This window comes from Erinaceus europaeus, chromosome 20 (assembly GCF_950295315.1).
Source record: "Erinaceus europaeus chromosome 20, mEriEur2.1, whole genome shotgun sequence".
Taxonomy (NCBI): domain Eukaryota; kingdom Metazoa; phylum Chordata; class Mammalia; order Eulipotyphla; family Erinaceidae; genus Erinaceus; species Erinaceus europaeus.
Genome location: NC_080181.1, coordinates 23,838,454 through 23,856,776, shown reverse-complemented (window position 1 = coordinate 23,856,776; position 18,323 = coordinate 23,838,454). Strand labels below are relative to the sequence as shown.

The 18,323-nt window shown below is 42.8% G+C and overlaps 1 protein-coding gene across 5 annotated transcripts in view; it reads left to right on the top strand.

The window, feature by feature from the left end:
* Window positions 1-4,383: 4,383 nt before the first annotated feature.
* DDX10 (DEAD-box helicase 10) overlaps window positions 4,384-18,323 on the top strand; it is a 653,321-nt gene continuing 639,381 nt past the window's right edge. For all 5 annotated transcript variants that reach the window (XR_009546788.1, XR_009546786.1, XR_009546787.1 and 2 more), the window contains exons 1-2: window positions 4,384-4,663; window positions 17,224-17,284. Coding sequence is in view for 1 of the 5 variants with exons in the window: in XM_007539286.3 (XP_007539348.1) it covers window positions 4,478-4,663; window positions 17,224-17,284 (247 nt within the window). In the remaining 4 variants the exon portion in view is untranslated. The remainder of the gene's footprint in view (window positions 4,664-17,223; window positions 17,285-18,323) is intronic.

The following is an 18,323-nucleotide window of genomic DNA, read 5'->3' as shown; positions in this document are numbered from 1 at the left end:
TGACCTAACTGGAAGGCTTCTGGGAGAAGTCAGCTGAAGAGTCCAGCAAAGAAACTTCATCTCTATAAAAACATAACAAGTCCTAAAGTCAATGGAAGATTTCGGCCTTTTCTATTTAATCAGTCTTTTTTTTTTTTTTTTTTTGCCTCCCGGGTTATTGCTGGGGCTCAGTGCCTGCACCTTGAATCCACTGCTCCTGGAGGCCATTCCCCCCCTTTTGTTGCCCTTGTTGTTGTAGCCTTGTTTGGTTATTATTGTTGTTGATGTCATTCATTGTTGGATAGAACAGAGAGAAATCGATAGAGGAGGGGAAGACAGAGGGGGAGAGAAAGATAGACACCTGCAGACCTGCTTCACCGTTTGTGAAGTGACTCCCCTGCAGGTGGGGAGCCAGGGCCTCCAACCCGTATCCTTAGGCCACCTGCACTTAACCCACTGCACTACCACCCAACTCTCCTCCCAAACCCTTTTTAAAAGTACTCCTCCATCCCAAATGACTGTTTGCTTCTGTCTGCACTGGAAGCTAGCCCCTTGTTTGGTAGCATGGATGTTTTATTCATAATTGTTTTTATTATTTATTATTTATTTACTTATTTACTTGCTTATTTATTTATTTATTTATTTATTTATTTATTTACTTATGAGAGGGATAGGAGGAGAGAGAGAAAGAACCAGACATAATTCTGGTACATGTGCTGCCAGGTATCGAACTCAAGACCTTATGCTTGAGAGTTCAGCACTTTTTTTTTTTTTTGCCTCCAGGGTTATTACTGGGGCTCGGTGCCTACACTACAAATTTACTGCTTCTGGAGGCCATTTTCCCCCTTTTGTTGCCCTTGTTGTTGTCGTTATTATTATTGTTGTTATTGCTGTTGTTGTTGCCGGATAGGACAGAGAAAAATCGAGAGAGGAGGGGGAGAGAAAGACAGACAGCCGCATATCTGCTTCACCGCCCATGAAGTGACCCCTCTGCAGGTGGGGAGCCAGAGGCTAGAACCGGAATCCCTACGCGGGTCCATGTGCTTCGCATGGTGTGCGTTTAACCCACTGTTCTACTGCCTGGCCCCCACTTTTATTTTTTATTTTATTTTATTTTATTTTTTTAACCAGAGCACTGTTCAGCTTTGGCTTATGGTGGTGCGGGGGACTGAACCTGGGGCTTTGGAGCCTCAGGCATGAAAGTCTGTTTGCATAACCATTATGCTATTTACTGTCTGCCCCTGGCCCCCACTTTTATCCAACACTTTTATCCACTGCACCGCCTCTTAGACCACCATAATTGTTTTCCCTTCCTACAGCAATGTTTTGTTTATAGCATAATCTGAATGGCATTAGACTGGGAACTGATTTAAATTATACAAGTAGTGTTAATATGTTTCCATTGTTATGATTAATTATAATCTCTATTAAACCAGAGATTTCTGAAAGGCAGTAAGTACACTGGTTGACCTGGCTGATTGCATGAGAATTGTTTAGTCTCTTTCTTTTTTCTTGCTGTTTTTTTTTTTTTTTTTGCCTCCAGGGTTATTGCTGGGGCTCAGAGCCTGCACCATGAATCCACTGCTTCTGGAGGCCATTTTTTTCCCCTTTTGTTGCCCTTGTTGTGGTTATTATTTTTGATGTCGTTAGTTGTTGGATAGGACAGAGAGAAATGGAGAGAGGAGGGGAAGACAGAGGAGGAGAGAAAGACAGACACCTGCAGACCTGCTTCGTCGTCTGTGAAGCGACTCCCCTACAGTTGGGGAGCCGGGGGCTCGAACCAGGATCCTTACACTGGTCCTTGCGCTTTGCGCCACGTGTGCTTAACCCGCTGTGCTACCGTCTGACCCCCAGAGCTACTGTTTTTTAAAAACTCCTTGTGTGATCTTAGGCAGATATCTTTAGAGACAATATTCTAGATCATAAACTGTGAAGAGAAGTTGTGTGTGGGCTCACTGCCTGGTGCTGCAGGAGGCCAATCACTTTCATAGTAGTTGTTGCATGAGGAGAAAGTAGCTTTATTGCCATTTAACATGCAAATGAAGACAGGAGCTCCTGCTCAAATCTGTCTATGCTCTCAGCCCTGGGGATCAGGGGAAGTATTTCTATTGTGAGAATGGAGTTGCCTGTGGGTGTGTGTGTGTGGGGGGGGGGGAACTGCAAAACCAGTTAATGAATTGTGGGACAAACAGGACCAGTGTGTGATGCCTTCAAGTCTTTTACCCTCCAGGATCATGGCCTCCTGGATAATAATAGACTCCCCATTCCCGACAGCTTTCTTATTTTTCCATTCCCAATCAGGGTTATTGCTGGGGCTTGGTGTCTGGACAATGACTCTGATACTTCTTGCAGCCATTTCCCGCTTTCTTTTGTGATAGAGACAGAAATAGAAAGGGAGAGAAGGCGTCGGGGCAGTGGGTTAAATGCAGGTGGCACAAAGCACAAGGACCAGGACCGGCTTTGAGCCCCAGTCTCCCCACCTGCTGGGGAGTCGCTTCACAGGTGGTGAAGCAGGTTCACAGGTGTCTGTCTTTCTCTCCCTCTCTCTGTCTTCCCCTCCTCTCTCCATTTCTCTCTGTCCTATCCAACAACGACAACAATAATAACTCCAACAATAAAACAACAAGGGCAACAAAAGGGAATAAGTAAATAGATAAATATTTATATATAAAAAAGAAAGTATCCGAGTGATGCTCTGGTTCTCTCCCCCCCACTTTTACTAACAAATAAACAAATAAATGGAAAAACTATGATTCGCAAGTCAAAACATAATATTCAATCGAGAAATATCAATGTATGTAAATTATAAGACAGCACTTTTTTGTTATTGCTGGAGTTTTGTACTTGCATGTTTCTATTGTTCCTTCCCTTTTTTGTTTTATTTATTTATTTATAACTATCCTTATTTATTTATTGTATAGAGACAGCCAGAGATCGAGAGAGTAGGGGAAGATAGAGGTGGAGGCGGGGAGACAGAGCAGAGAGACACCGGTATCCCTGGCGGGAACCCAGGTCCTTTATCTCTCTCTCTCTCTTTTTTTTTTTTTACCAGAGCACTGCTCATCTCTGGTTTATGGTGGTGTAGGGGATTGAACCTGAGACTTTGGAGCCTCTGGCTCGAGAGTCTCTTTGCATAACCATTATGCTATCTACTCCTGCCGGGTCCTTTCTCTTTGTATCATATGCGCTCACTGGCTGCGCTACCACCAGACCCCACCTCTTCTTCCTTACTATTTCTCTATTTCTTCCTGAATAGAGATTGAGAGGTACAGAGAAAGAAGAGGAAGAGTGAGACAGAGGAGGAGGGATATCACAGCTCATGATTCCCCCTCCCAAGCTCCTCGCATGTGGGGTAAAGGCGGGGGTGGCGGGCACTGAACCCAGGTTCTCATAGTGACATGTGGCTTTCATATGACTTATCATTTAATTATTTTTAGTTATAATTTTGTCTTTATAATAGATTTTTAAAAATAATTTTTATTTATAGGAAGGAAACACTGACAAAACCATAAGATAAGAGGGGTACAACTCCACACAATTCCCACCACCAGAACTCCATATCCCATCCCCTCCCCTGATAGCTTTCCTAGTCTTTAGACCTCTGGGAGCATGGAACAAGGGACATTATGGGGTGCAAAAGGTAGAAGGTTTGTCTTCTGTAATTGCTTCCCCTCTGATATAATAGCTTTTAAAACAAACTTAATTCGTCTTTGCTCCACTTCCCTGATGCTGAAGTTTGAGGACCAGAAGAAAATAAAACCTAGAAATACACACAAAATATAAAATAATCCACTTTCATTCCTAGGGAGGGTACACTAGAGTGGATAAAAATCAGAAGTTTTAATTCATTGTTTGATTTTGAGTAAATCTTTTGACCGCTTGGACTGAAATAAGCAAAACGAAGATCGCAGTGTAATTCAGACTGTGTGTGTGTGTGTGTGCAAAAAATGATTTTTTTCTTTTTTTCGTTTATTTGTTTGTTTGTTTTTACCAGAGCACTGCTTAGTTCTGGCTTATGGTGGCGTATAGGATAGAACCTGGGGTTTTGGAGCCTCACGCCTGCATGAGAGTCTCTTTGCATAACCATTATGCTATCTACCCCTGCTCCATTTTGTAAAATGAACCCAGGACAAGAGGCTTGCTTACATTCTTCTAAGTTGTATGACACCCCCATAGTAACAAACCTAGTGCGCAAGCGCAGATTTAAAGCTCTCCAGGGCTCCGGAAACCACTCGGCCCCGCCCTCTCTTTTGGATCGCCCCGCCTCCGTTTCCCCGGGAAAGCTCCGCTCTGCTCTGCGGACAACAAGTAGCCAATCAGCATACGCTGTCTTCCAAGTGTCATTAGCGCGTGCCCCGGTTTCAAAAGCTTGGGGGCGGGCTTTTGCTTTCGCGCAGGCGCTGTGGCCCTCTTTTCCCCCACGCTGGTTCCGCGTCCTGAGCGCCGGGCCCTAGCTGTCTCGTGTCTGAGGGGACGGTGGGGTGTCGCCGCCGCTGCGATGAGGAGAACCTCCGAGTCTCTGAGTTCGGGTGACCGGCTCGACCCCGTGCGGAGCTTTAATCGCTGGAAGAAGAAACACAGCCATAAGCAGAGCCAAAAGAAGCAGTTGAGGAAGCAGCTGAAGAAGCCCGAGTGGCAAGTGGAGCGCGAGGTTATCAGTCGCCTCACGGAGAACTACGAGAAGGTGAGGAGGGGGCGCGGCGACGAGCGGGCGGCGGGGCTGCTGGGCCTCGGGTCTCGGCGGCGGTGGGCGGGAGCGCAGGGGAGCGGGGGGGGGGGGCGGGAGGTAGAGACCAGGGGTGTGAGGTGCTGCCACACGGGGCCCCGTTGACACCCTACAGGTGGTCACCGTCCAGGCGGGCCGATCCGACCGCCCCTCTGCTCACTTGACACAGTGCTGACGACGCGGTGGTGGTGGAGGTACTCGGGCTCTGGGAGGTGAACGCTGACAATGGTGACAGTAATGCTCACCTCATGCTGATGATCGCAGTACTTGTGACCACGCTTTTAAAAGCGATCAGCAACCCCTTGCTTTGTGTTATTTGACTCGCTCTGAGGAATAGGTCGTCTTCCCCAGTAGCAGATGAGCAGCACATCGAGGCTCCCGGAGGATAAGAGAACTCGTCCTAGGCTCTCTCACACCTCGTAGGTGGTGGGACATTGGAATTTAGTCTTTCTGTTCCGGAGCCTTGGCTTTGTAACCTGACTTGCTTCTCTCCGCGTCATCAATCTTCTTTTCTACCCTGTTGTCTTGTTTTTTTGTTTTTGTTTTCCACTTGCTTCGTGCCGCTGTCCAAGAATTGGCAGAGAAACGCTGGATTCTGGGTGTGTTTTCTCTGCATGTCACCTCCACTCTGCCACTGAGCATCTCCAGAGTGATCATGTTAACTTGTTGCCCTCTTCCTCCCTCAGGAACCTGTGTCAGTCAGGACCCTTGCGTCCTCTTCCACTTGGTATAACTTTGCTTTAAGCGGCCCTTACTTACTGAGACCAACAGGAAGATTAGGTAGAGCTTCGAGTTGGCTGTGAGCTTTAGCGTTGAGATAATGAGGATTGATCATGGCTTTTACTCACCAGAGGAGTGACTCTGGACAAGTTACTTTACTCCTCTTGGCATTTATTTTTATTCTTTTAATTTTTTATTGTCACCAGGGTTGTCACTGGAGCTCGGTGCCAGCATTACAAATCCACCGCTCTTGGTGCCCGTCCCCCCCCCCACCCCTTACATCCCCCTTTCTTTCCTTATTCTATTCTCTTTAATAGAACGGAGAAGAATTGAAATGGGAAGAGGAGATATAGAGGAAGAGGGACAGATACCTGCAGTTCTCCTTCACTGCTCATGCAGTTCCCCCTCTGCAGGTGGGGAGTGGGGTTTTAAGCCCATCTCCTTGTGCGTGGTAACCTGTGCTTAATCGGTTGTCCCACCATCCGCCCGCTTTTCTTGTCTTTAAAGCCTTCTTTCCACCTTGTAAGTTGTGGGGCAATAGTAAGGATGCATGTGAAACACTCTGCATACTGCCCTACATATGGATATGCTGTATGTTAGCAGTGCCAGTGTTAGTACTACTGCTGCCTGTATACACAGTACCTCAAGAGGTCATTGTAAATTACTCTTTGGGATTTTCTTCATCAGACTATAATTGCTAGGGGGAACAGCCTTGCGCTCTTCTCCTTTCTTGTGTAGTCTTAAGGTTTATTTCTGTGGACCCATGACTCCTTGTTTTATTCAACTCTTTTGAGTTCATATACTCTTGAACTGACAGGGTTGGATGTCTCTAAGTGTATCAAAGGATAACTTCAATGTCTCAGTCCAAAACTGAGCTATTTCTATTTATTTATTTATTTATTTATTTTTCCCTCAGACCTTAGCATCTGTTCCTAAATTCACAAAACAAGATGTCAGCAGGGCCATACTCTTTGTAGAGGCTCTAGAGGGTAAAATACTTTTCTTACCTTTTCTAGTTACCGGTGATGTTTTGTTCTGTAGCTGCAGTACTTTGTTTTCTGTCTCTGTGTCCACATGACTTTCTCCTATTCTGTGTTACTTCTCTTCTTTTATTTCTTTAAAAATTTTTTTTTTCCATATTTATTTATTTATTCCCTTTTATTGCCCTTGTTGTTTTATTGTTATTGTTGTTGATGTTGTTGTTGGATAGGACAGAGAGAAATGGAGAGAGATGGGGAAGACAGCGGGGGAGAGAAAGACAGACACCTGCAGACCTGCTTCACCTCCCGTGAAGCGACTGCCCTGCAGGTGGGGAGCCAGGGCCTCGAACTGGGATCCTTCCGCGGGTTCTTGTGCTTTGCACCACATGCGCTTAACCCGCTGCGCTACAGCCCAACTCCCTTATTTATTTTCTTATGTGGTGCTGGGGCAATGATCCCAGGTCCTCTGTATGTGTACTATCATTGCCAAGTGCCCTTCCCAGGCCAGTCTTGTAAAGAGAGAGTGAGAGAGAATGCTATTAAAACACCTAGCACCACTCTACCATCTGTAGACACCACTCCTCACTCCTTGCTGTCCACAGTGCTCCCATGTGGTGCCGCAGCTTGAACCCAGATCTCATGCTGCACATGGCCTTTGCTCTACTGGATAAGCTTTCTCCTAGTCACGTACATTTGTTTATTTAATTTTTAAAAAAATTCTGTTATCTTTGTTTACTGGATAGAGACAGCCAGAAATCAAGTGGGAAGAGGGTAATAGAGAGGGAGAGAGACAGAGAGACACCTGCAGCCCTGCTTCACCACTTGTAAAGCTTTCCCCCTGCAAGTGGGGACTGGGGGCTCAAACCCAGGTCCTTGTGCATTGTAATACATGCACTTAACCAGGTACGCCACCACCCGGCCTCCGTCACATACATTTATTTATTTATTTATTTATTTTTGTGGTTACCAGGACTTCATAGTTTAAGGTCCACTTTTTCAGATGGCAGATGGAGGGAGAGAAGGGGAGAGATACCATAGCTCCAAATTATCCTTTAGTGCTGTTGTACCTCCAAGCTTTGTACCTGGGCCTTGAGCTTGGCAAAGCAGATGCATTTTTCAGGTGAGCATCTATGACATTTTCTTAATACCTTTTTTACAGTATTTATCACAAGGCTGTGACGATGGCATCTTTAGAGTCTTTGTAAAATCTTTCACAAGTCCATGAACCTTTGAATTGGTAGCACAGTGCTGTTCTTGAGTACATGTTCAATGATTATATAGATGTTTAGTGCCTGGTGAGGCCATGTAGATTGGAGTTATTTATTTATTTATTTATTAGACAGAGACAAAGAAATTGAGAGGGGAGGAGGAGATAGGGAGAGAGACACTTGCAGTTCTACATGACTACTCCTGAAGTTTTTCCCTTGCAGGTGGGTTGGATTTATTCTGATTGGTGATATTACTCTCTTCTTTAAAAAGTCTTTTTTTTTCTATTTTTTTGTTATTATATTTATTTATTGGATAGAGGCAGCCAAAAACTTAGAGAGTAAGGGTGGTAGAGGGGGAGAGAGACACCATAAGACTGTTTCACCATTCGCAAAGTTTTTCCCCTGCAGGTGGGATCTGGGGGCTTGAACCTGGGTCCTTGTGCATTGTGACACATGCACTCAACCAGGTGCACCACCACCCGGCCTCTACTCTCTTATTTTAGCAACAGCATCAGTGTCTCTTTATGAAACTTGTACATATTGACTTGCCATCTGCTCACAATAAACAGCCCTGTGAGATTGTTCTCATTACAGGTTTTCCCCACTACCAAATAGTAGAGCATGAGTATGATGGGGAATGTTGTTGCCATCAACTTATAGGGAGTTATATTTGAACATTCCCAGACACCCAAAATAAGTTTCCAAATCATATAGAAATAATATGGAATAGGTAAATAGTGGGAAAAAAATTAAAGTAAGATAGGGATGCTTATTTATATACTATAGCCAGGAAACCTAGAGGCAGGCACAAGAGGGTTAAATAATTTCCACAAGGACAAGGTGAGGGAGCTAGGGTAGAGCTGATAGGTTTTGACAAATGTTATAATAGAAATTACCTGTAGTTATATGGGGTTAGGGGGAAAGGATTCGAGGATTTGAGTTGTCTTATATAGTGTGCTCTTCTGGCAAGGTGAATTAGAAAAATGTGTTTCCTCTGAGCACAATACCCTTGCTCCTGGTGGTTGCAGCTTTAGGCCTGGCTGAGGGAGCTGAATATGGATGGGTGGGATTTCAGTCCGCACACCTCAGTTTACCAGATGCCTTTGTGCAAGCACGAACTGTCCGGTATTTTGTGGTAGCTCTGAGTGGAGACCTTGAATGATGTTTTCCAGATAAAAAAGCTTGATAAGGACTATGTAGGTGGAGGAAACAACATAAAAAATACAAAAAGGTTTGAAGATACATGCTGCAGATCCCTGAGTGGGTGTCATGCAGTCTTGAATTGAATCAGAAGGGGTTGGACAAGAGGGATGGAAGTGTTGGCTGGTTGGCTTTGAAGATGGAAATGGGCGTGTGTGGGGGTGTGAGCTAAGGAATGTGGGTGACCTCCAGAATCTGGAAAAGACAAAGTAGATTCTCTGCTAGAATCCCCAGGGGGGAAAATTTGTTCTGCCAACACTTTGTTTTTTTTTCTTTTTTTGCTTCTAGGGTTATTACTAGGGATATTACATAGTGCCAGCACTATGAATCCACTGCTCCTGGAGGCTTTTTTTTTTTTTTCTTTCTATTTTATTGGATAGGACAGAGAGAAATTGAGAGGGCAGGGGAAGGTAGAGAAGGGGAGAGAAAGATAGACACCTAAAGACCTGCTCCCACTACTTGTGAAGTGACCCCCCCTTCAGGAGGGGAGTCGGGGGCTTGAACCAGGATCCTTGTGCTGGTCTTGCACTTCGTACTATGTGCACTTAACCTGGTGCACTACTGCCTGCCCCCCCCCCCCCCCCCCCATTTTGGACTTCTGACTTTCAGGACTGTTAGTTACTCAATTTATTTTGGCTGAACTATTGTTTGTGGCAACTGGTGATAACAACAGTAGGGGATTTATACAGAGGTCAAATTTAGACTTTATTTAGAAGCAGTGGAGTGCCAGAGGGGGCAATTAGAGACCAATTTGGAGATTTTTGGTGTATAGTCAAGTTTTGAATCCTCTGAGAAGCAGAATGCAAGCTAGGATCAATTGAACTGGAGATTGTCGGGGTTGAGGCAGATGTGAATGGGAAGGAGAGGAAGCAGGAATGAGGAGGAATGGAAGAGTGGGTAAGGAAAATTTCAGGCTTCAGTACACTCTAAGAAAGCTTCAGTTTATAGCTTTCTGCCAAGTGCCCATTAGAGCAGGAGTGGTGAACTCTGATCTGATGGACTGATATGGCCCATAAAGTAATTTGTTCTCGCCCTGCGGGAGGCAACTACAGGCACAACTCAGTGTTTAACAGCAACATTAAGTGTTATTTTAAAAATATTTTATGGGAGTCGGGCGGTTAAGCGCAGGTGGCGCCAAGCACAAGGACCGGCATAAGGATCCCGGTTCGAGCCCCCGGCTCCCCACCTGCAGGGGAGTCGCTTCACAGGAGGTGAAGCAGGTTTGCAGGTGTCTATCTCTCCCCCTCTCTGTCTTCCCCTCCTCTCTCCATTTCTCTCTGTCCTATCCAACAACAATGACATCGATAATAACTACAACAATAAAAAAAACAACAAGGGCAACAAAAGGGAATAAAAATAAATAAAAATAAAATAAAAATAAGAAAATTAAAAAAATGTAAAAAAAAAATAAAATAAAAAAATATTTTATTTATTTATTTATTTATTAGCTAGAGGCAGAGAGACATTGAAAGAGGAGGGGGAAGATAGAGAGGGAGAGAGACAGAAAGACACCTGCAGCTCTGCTTCACCATTTGTGAAGCTTTCCCCCTGGAGGCAGGGACCAGGGGCTTGAAGCTTCATCCTTGTGCACTGTAACATGAGCGCTTAACCAGGTACTCTGCTGCCTGGCCCCACCAACATTAAGTGCTATTTTATTTATTTATTTTTATATTTTATTTATTTATTCATGAGAAAGATAGGAGAGAGAACCAGATATCACTCTGGTACATGTGCTGCCGAGGATTGAACTCAGGACCTCATGCTTGAGAGTACAATGCTTTATCCACTGCGCCACCTCCCGGACCACTACTTATTTATTTTTTTAATCAGAGCACTACTCCACTCTGGCTTATGGTGGTGCGTGTTGGGGTCTCAGGGGGGATTGAACCTGGAACTTTCAGAGCCTCGGGCATTAAAATCTCTTTGCATAACTATCTCCCCTCACCCAAGTGTTAATTTTTAAGTTGATAATTTTGTGTGGTCCTCGATCGTTGTTATAAATATACAAATGGCCCTTGGCAGAAAAAAAGGCTCCTCACCCTTGCATTAAAGAAATCAATCCCCTTAGCCTGAAAGGAATGGGCCTTCAGTTCCACTGCTGTTTGTGCTTGTACACTGGGAGCTGGTGAAGAAAGCCTAACTTTTCAGCAGGGTCTCCAGAGGAATGTGCCTGGCATTGTCAGTCAACCATGCCCCCTGCAGCAGGAGATCTGGGTAGCATACTCCTAAAGCCAGTGGGTGTTGGAGCAGCTGATGAAGAGTGGGAGATTAACATTTATTGAGAAATGTTGTTCCATTTATTTTAATTTAGCAACTGTTGTCTCTGTTGCCGAATGACTCGAACTTTGTACCTGTTATTTGTTTAGATTTTCATTGTAATCATCTTTGCTATATAGGAGTTTTGTGTAAGAACTCTGCTTTCTAATCCTGATTTTATTTTTCCCCTTAATCAACTTAGTCTGCTGTGATTTGTTGGTTGATTTTCTTTTTGATTGCAATAGGCAGGTAATTTTTTAAAAATTTATTTTTATTTATTTTTAATTTTTTCAAGTATTTATTTTCCCTTTTGTTGCCCTTGTTTTTTATTGTTGTAGTTATTATTGTTATTGATGTTGTCATTGTTGGATAGACAGAGAGAAATGGAGAGAGGAGGGGAAGACAGAGAGGACCTGCAGACCTGCTTCACTGCCTGTGAAGTGACTCCCTTGCAGGTGGGGAGCTGGGGGCTCGAACCAGGATCTTTAGCCTGTCCTTGCGCTTTGCACCATGTGCGCTTAACGTGCTGCGCTACTGCCCGACTCCCGGTAGATAATTTTTAATTATGTTTTTCCTTCTGCTTCCAGGTTGTAAAGAAATTACTCACTTTTGTGAAAAATAAGAGTTGTAAGAAGTGTTAAGAGACTGGTTAAGGGTAAATACCCTATTTTCCCCACTGTCCAACTTGCCCATATTCTAAAATGGTACACATTTTAGAAGGTGTGTGAGGACTTGGAAGACAGGCTTGCTTTCTCTTTTTCTCTTAGTCCTTCCCTTTCTTCATCTTTCCCTTCCTTCTAGCAGAGAGAGTGTGAAAGAGACCACAGCACCCAAGCTTTCTGTCATAGTGGGGGCTGAGTTCGAACCTGAGTCATGTACATGGCGAAATAGCACACTATCCAAGTGAACTGTTTTGCTGGCCCAACAGGCATGGTTTTACTAATAAACAGGGATAAAGGGAAGGAGAAGAGGTATTTTGTTTGTAAGATTTATGCATATCTACTGTGGTTACTAAATATTGAGCTATCTGAAAAGTCATGGTGCATTTTTGCATAGAAAAATAAATTATGACTTTTCTGACAATCCAATATTTCTTTTAATTTGGTAGGACAAAGAGAAATTGAAAGGGAAGGGGGAGATAAGGAGAGGGAGAGACAATCCACAGACCTGCTTCACCGCTTGCAGAGACCAGGGTAGTGTGTATTCTGCTGGGTATACCACTGCCTGGCCCCTAAATATTTCTTGGTGCTGGAAAAATTTTCTTGGGACTAATCGAGTGTTCTAGAATAGGGTTAGCTCTAGAGCACTTGACTTGCATGCAAGAGGTTCTCAGTTCAATCCCAGGCACCACATGAATTTGGCACTCTGACTTGTCTGTCTTTGTTTCATGTGAAACTTCCCCCCCCCCATATATAATAAATAAAAATCTTAGAATAGAGGCGAGGTGGTGGCACATCTGGTTGAGCACACATGTTACAGTGTGAAGAATCCAGGTTCCATTCCCCAGTTCCTACCTGCAGGAGGAAAGCTTTGTGAGTGGTGAAGCAGTGCTGCAGGTGTATGTCTCTCTCCCTCTCTATCTTCCCTTTCCCTCTGAATTTCTGCCTGTCTCTATCCAATAAATAAATAAAGATAATTAAAAGTATTTTTTAAAAAAAATCTTAGAGTAGGGTTAACAGGCTTTCTTTTTTCTTAATGTTAGTAATAGTTTTTATTTGTTTTTGAAGTAACCTTATTTTACAAGCCTATAGATATTTTAGAAGTATAATTTTGTACTTCCTCAGAGTTAGTTACCCACCTTCACAAAAGCACCACTATCCATCCACCAAAGTTGCATGGACCGCACCTTCTCACCCCCTCAGCTGCTTTACCCCCCCTTTTTTTTCTTTTCTTTCTCTGTTTGTTTAATATTTCATTTATTTGTTAGTGAGAAAGATAGGAGGAGAGAGGGAAAGAACCAGATATCACTGTTACATATGCTTCTGGGGACTGAACTTGGGACCTCATGCTTGAGAGTCCAGTGCTCTATCCACTGCATCACTTCCTGGACCACCCTGTCCCCTTTCTTAACAACAGGTCTGCACTCTTAAGTCCTTAGTCATCATTGAGTTTTGCTTTGTTTGCCTTGCATTGTTTACCCCCTATGGGTGAGGTCATTCCATATTTTCATTTTATATTAGTCGCTCTAGCATTCCTTATAAGTCAGGTTTAGAGGCAATGAGCTTTTCTGAAAAGCTATTCCTCACTCCTTCAAACCTGGTTGATAACCTGACAGAATAATTCCTGAGTGGATGTCTCTGAATACATTCTGCTAGTCCTTTCTAACCTTTAGTTTCTGTAGAGAACCACAGAAAGTCTTAGGAGATTTTCCTTTTAGGTGATTTTAGATTAGATTTTTTTTTCTTGTTCTTTGAGCTTCCAGGATGGTTGGGAGAATAGCTCCTTAAATGTGGGGGAAATTCTCAGTTAATTTTGAAGTTAATATTTCTTCAAGTCTTAAGTTATATTTCTTTCCCTGTTTCTTCTTGTATCCCTGTGATGATGTCGAATGTTCTCTTGATATTGTCCTATAACTCTCTCACATTATCATTACTTCCTTTTTTTTTTTTTTGCCTCCATTGTTATTGCTGGTGCTTGGTGCCACCACTCTACTGCTCCTGGTGGCCATTCTTCCCCTTCCCCTCAACTGTTTATTTAATAGGACAGAGTGAAATTGAGAGGAGGGGGAGACAAAGAGGAAGAAAGAGAAAGAGAGATAACTGCAGACCGACTTCATTGCTTGGGAAGCATCCCTGCTGAGGTGGAGAGAGGGGGCTCAAATCCAGATCCTTGTGCTGGTCCTTACGTATGTGTACTTGAAGGGGTGCCATTGCCTGGCTTCCTACTTATTTGATTTTTTAGAGTACTGCTCAGCTCTGACTTGTGCTGAGGATTGAACTTAGGGATCTTGGTACATCAGGCACGAAAGTCTTGTATAACCATTATCTTTTTCATTATCTTTATTTTAGTTATTTTCTCATCATTTTCCTCCTTCTCTTTCCCCTCCTTTCTTCTCTCTTCTTCTTCATCCCAGTGGGAAAGGAAAGAAAGAAAGGCCAGGTACTGGTGTACCCGGTTAAGTCCCTGGCCCCCACCTGCAGGGGGAAAGCTTCACAAGTGGTGAAGCAGTGCTGCAGGTGTCTGTCTCTCTCCCTCTCCTCCTCCCCTCTCAATTTCTCTCTGTCTCTATCCAATAATAAATTAAAAAAATGTATTGAAGGAAGGAAAGAAAGAGAGGAAAAAACAGTAGAGCAAATCTCAGCACCACTATCAGTGAGAACAGAGCAGTGCTCTGGTAAAAAAATAAAGACAGAAGAAAGAAAAGGGCTGCTGGAGTCATGTCATCGTGCAGGCACCAAGTCTCATCCACAACCCTTGTGATGAAAAGAAAAAAACCATATATATATGATTACACTATAATAGTGTGCTAGGACAGTTTCATTCTCTGAGATTCAAAGACCTCTCTCTCAGATGTGTAGTATTTCATTTGAGCAGTCCTCTTCTTGCCTTTGCTGGCTCTCTGTTGGGAATTGAAGAGTCTGTTTCCCATCTAGTACTTTTCTCATCATTCCATTTATTTTGAAAACAACTTTTTGGATAATGCTTCAGAATCACCTGATTATAATTTCCTATTTGGGAAATTGCTTTCTTTGTTTATTATCTTTTATTTATTTATTGGATAGAGATAGCCAAAAATTGAGATGGAAGGGGATGATAGAGAGGGAAAGTCAAAGAGACACCTGCAACCCTGCTTCACCACTTGTGAAGCTTTCCCTTGCAGGTGGGGACCAGGGGTTTGAACCTGGGTCCTTATGCACTGTAACATGTGCGCTCAGCCAGATGCACTACCACCCGGCCCCTGGGAAATTGCTTTCTAATTGAGATTCCTTGATGGGGTAGCATCTTATTTCTATTTTGCATTCGGTAGTTGTCTTTTTCACCTCCTTCCTTACATCACTAAGAACAGTCACCTCAAACTCCATCCATTTTGTCCCAAGGAACACAATATCATCTTTTTAAATTCCAAAGTAATATTCCATTGAATATATATATCTGGCAGCTTTTTAATCTAGTCATCTGCCAGTGGGCTTTTAGATTGCTTTTACTCCTTGGCTATTGAGGATAATTCAGCTATGAATATAGGGGTGTGCATGTCTCTTTGAATTAGTGATTTCTTTGTGCCACCTGTGCTTAACCCGCTGTGCTACCACCCGACTGATTTTATGTTCTTTGGAATTAAGGGCAATACTTTCTCCTTTCCTTTTCCTCTCCTTTCCCTCCTTCTCCTCCTCTTCTCCTTCTCCTCTCTTTCTTTTCTCCTTAGCACTGCTTTGCTCTAGCTTATGGTGGTGCTGGGGACTGAACTTAAGACTTTTGGTACCTCAGCCATGGAAGTTATTTTGTATATCCATTATGCTATCTCCCCAGCCCACGGTAAAGTTTTACTTATTATTTTTTAAAAAGAATTTACTTACTTATTACTGAGAAAGATAGGAGAGAGAAAGAACCAGACATAACTCTGGTACATGTGCTGCTGGGTATTGAACTCAGGACGACATGTTTGGGAATCCAATACTTTATTCACTGTGCCACCTCCCAGACCACCAGGGTAGTGTTTTAATATTTGTATTTTCAGCATTTGAGACCAGAGAATAACCCTGCCTGGGCTACATTAAATTTCTAGGAAGAGATGATGCATAGACTGTAAAATGAAATACAAGCTGTCATCCATTTATTGCCTTGAGTGTAATTTAAATAAATGAACCTTATGAATGCGACTTTCCCCTTTTGTGAATCATGAATAATTTGGCAATTTATTCCCAGATCTGATCAGTAGTTCCTGCTCTCAGTATCTGTAATAAAATAATTCTCTTGTGCATCCAAAATGAAATTCAGAAAATTGGGTTTATGCTAATGAGGAACAATGGTAGTGGCAGTGAGCATTTAGATAATGTCAAGTTAAAGGGCAAAATGTTACTTATTATGACTTTAAAGCATGAGAGAAACTTTCCTGATTATTGTTAAACAATACCCCTCCTTCAAAATACCGTTAATGAGTACCTGTTCGGTTGGATTTCCCTTGTCACTAATTTATAGTTAAGACTTTAAAAGGTTTGTCTAAGGAGCTAGTTCTCTAGCCTGTTGCTATGACTTATGGTGATTTAGTTCCATATTTCTTAAGCTGATTCCCTTGAAGAACAGACTGAAAGTAAACATGTTTCTTTTTTTAAAATTTTTTTATTTTCCCTTTTGTTGCCCCCCCCTTTTATTGTTGTTGTAGTTATTGTTGTTGTTGTTGTTAGTGATGTTGTTGTTAGGACAGAGAGAAATGGAGAGAGGTGGGGAAGACAGAGGGGAAGAGAAAGAGAGACACCTGAAGACCTGCTTCATCACCTGTGAAGCGACTCCCGTGCAGGTGGGAAGCCAGGGGCTCAAACTGGGATCTTTACTCTTTGCACCACATGCACTTAACCCACTTCGCTATCGCCCAACTCTCAGTAAACATGTTTCTAAGATTGATAAGATGATGACTGATTATGCCCTGGACATTTTAGTGAAAGATGTTCATAGTAGTAGAGTGTGAGTAATGAATGAAGTTTCTAAAAGCCAAGCAAAATAGTTATAGACTTAGTTTTTGGATTATAATAGCTTCTTTGAGGCATATTTGCTTTCAGAAGGAATAGTAGTTTTTAATGACAACTGTTGATTGAATTTAATCCTGCAGTACCAAGGACAAGCTAGGTAGCACAAGGTTGACAAAAATGGATTAATTGTGAATTAAATGAATCACAATGACTTATTTTGTTTATTTATTTATTCTCATTTGTTGCCCTTGTTGTTTTTTATGGTTGTAGCTATTATTGTTGCTGTTACTGATGTCATAGTTGCAGGTTAGGAGAGAGAGAAATGGAGAGAGAAGGGGAGAGAAAGACAGACACCTGCAGACCTGCTTCACTGCCTGTGAAGCGACTCTCCTGCAGGTGGGGAGCCTGGAGCTCGAACCAGGATCCTTGGCTCTTTGCGTCATGTGTGCTTAACCCGCTGTGCTACTGCCCGACTCAGTGATTGCTATTTTTACTTACATAACATAGTCATCTTCTTTTTTCCCCTCCAGATAAATGTAAATGAAATTACAAGATTTTCAGATTTTCCTTTGTCCAAGAAAACATTGAAAGGTAGGTATATGGTATGCTCGTGGACTATAGGAATCTTGATACCTTTTATTAGTGATAAAAGGTTTAGAGAACATATAACTTGACATTTTATTTTGGCATATAATTTTGATATGAAAACCTGTAAGAAGGAACTATTAATTTATTGAGTTGTATCAACTTGTCATTCTCCGCAGCCTTTCTGGGCTATGTAAAATATAGTTACAAACGAACAAAAACCTCAAGTAAACCAAAATGCTAGAACCCCTGAATAAATTAAAATAAAATTTCATTTTTTCCCCTTAAATAAGTAAGACAGCAAACAGAAATATGACATTTGATATTAATTCTCCAAGATCCGCTGTAACAAAATACCATAGATAGGGTGGTTTAAACAACAATTTTCTTATAGTCCTGTGCACTTGGAAGTCCTAAGATCAGGAAGGCTTGTGTCCTCTGAGGGCTATGGTGGGTCTGTTCAGACCCCTCTCCTTGGCTTACAGATGGCTGTGTTCTTGCTGCCTCTTCACATTGTTGTTCACTGTGTACCACTCTCACCCCTAACATCTTTTTTTTTTTTGGTATGTATCCAAATTTCCCCCCTTTTTCATGGCTGTTAGGGCTCCACAGGACTTTGTTTCTGTGCAGTTCCACAGCTCCTGATAGGTTTGCTTATTTTCTAGGGAGAGGGTAAGAGACAGAGAAGTAGAGGTAGACAGAGGAGATTGCTTCACTGCTTGTGAAGCTTTCCCTTTGCATACTGCTCCTTCATATGTAGTGGCCATTGGCTTGAACCTGAGTCCTACTGTATGGTAAAGTGTATACTCAAGTGGGTGAACTACTTACTGGCTCCTGATTTTTCTTTCTTATGAGGACACTAGTTGATTGGGCTAGGACCCACCCTACTGCACTCATTTTAACTTACTTCAAAGGCCCTATCTCTGAACAGTCACACTCTTAAGATACTAAGGGTTGGAGCCTCAATATATGAATGGAATGGGGTATGGTCTGGTGCCGGGTGGTGGCACACATAGTTGAGTGCACATGTTGCAATGTGCAAGGA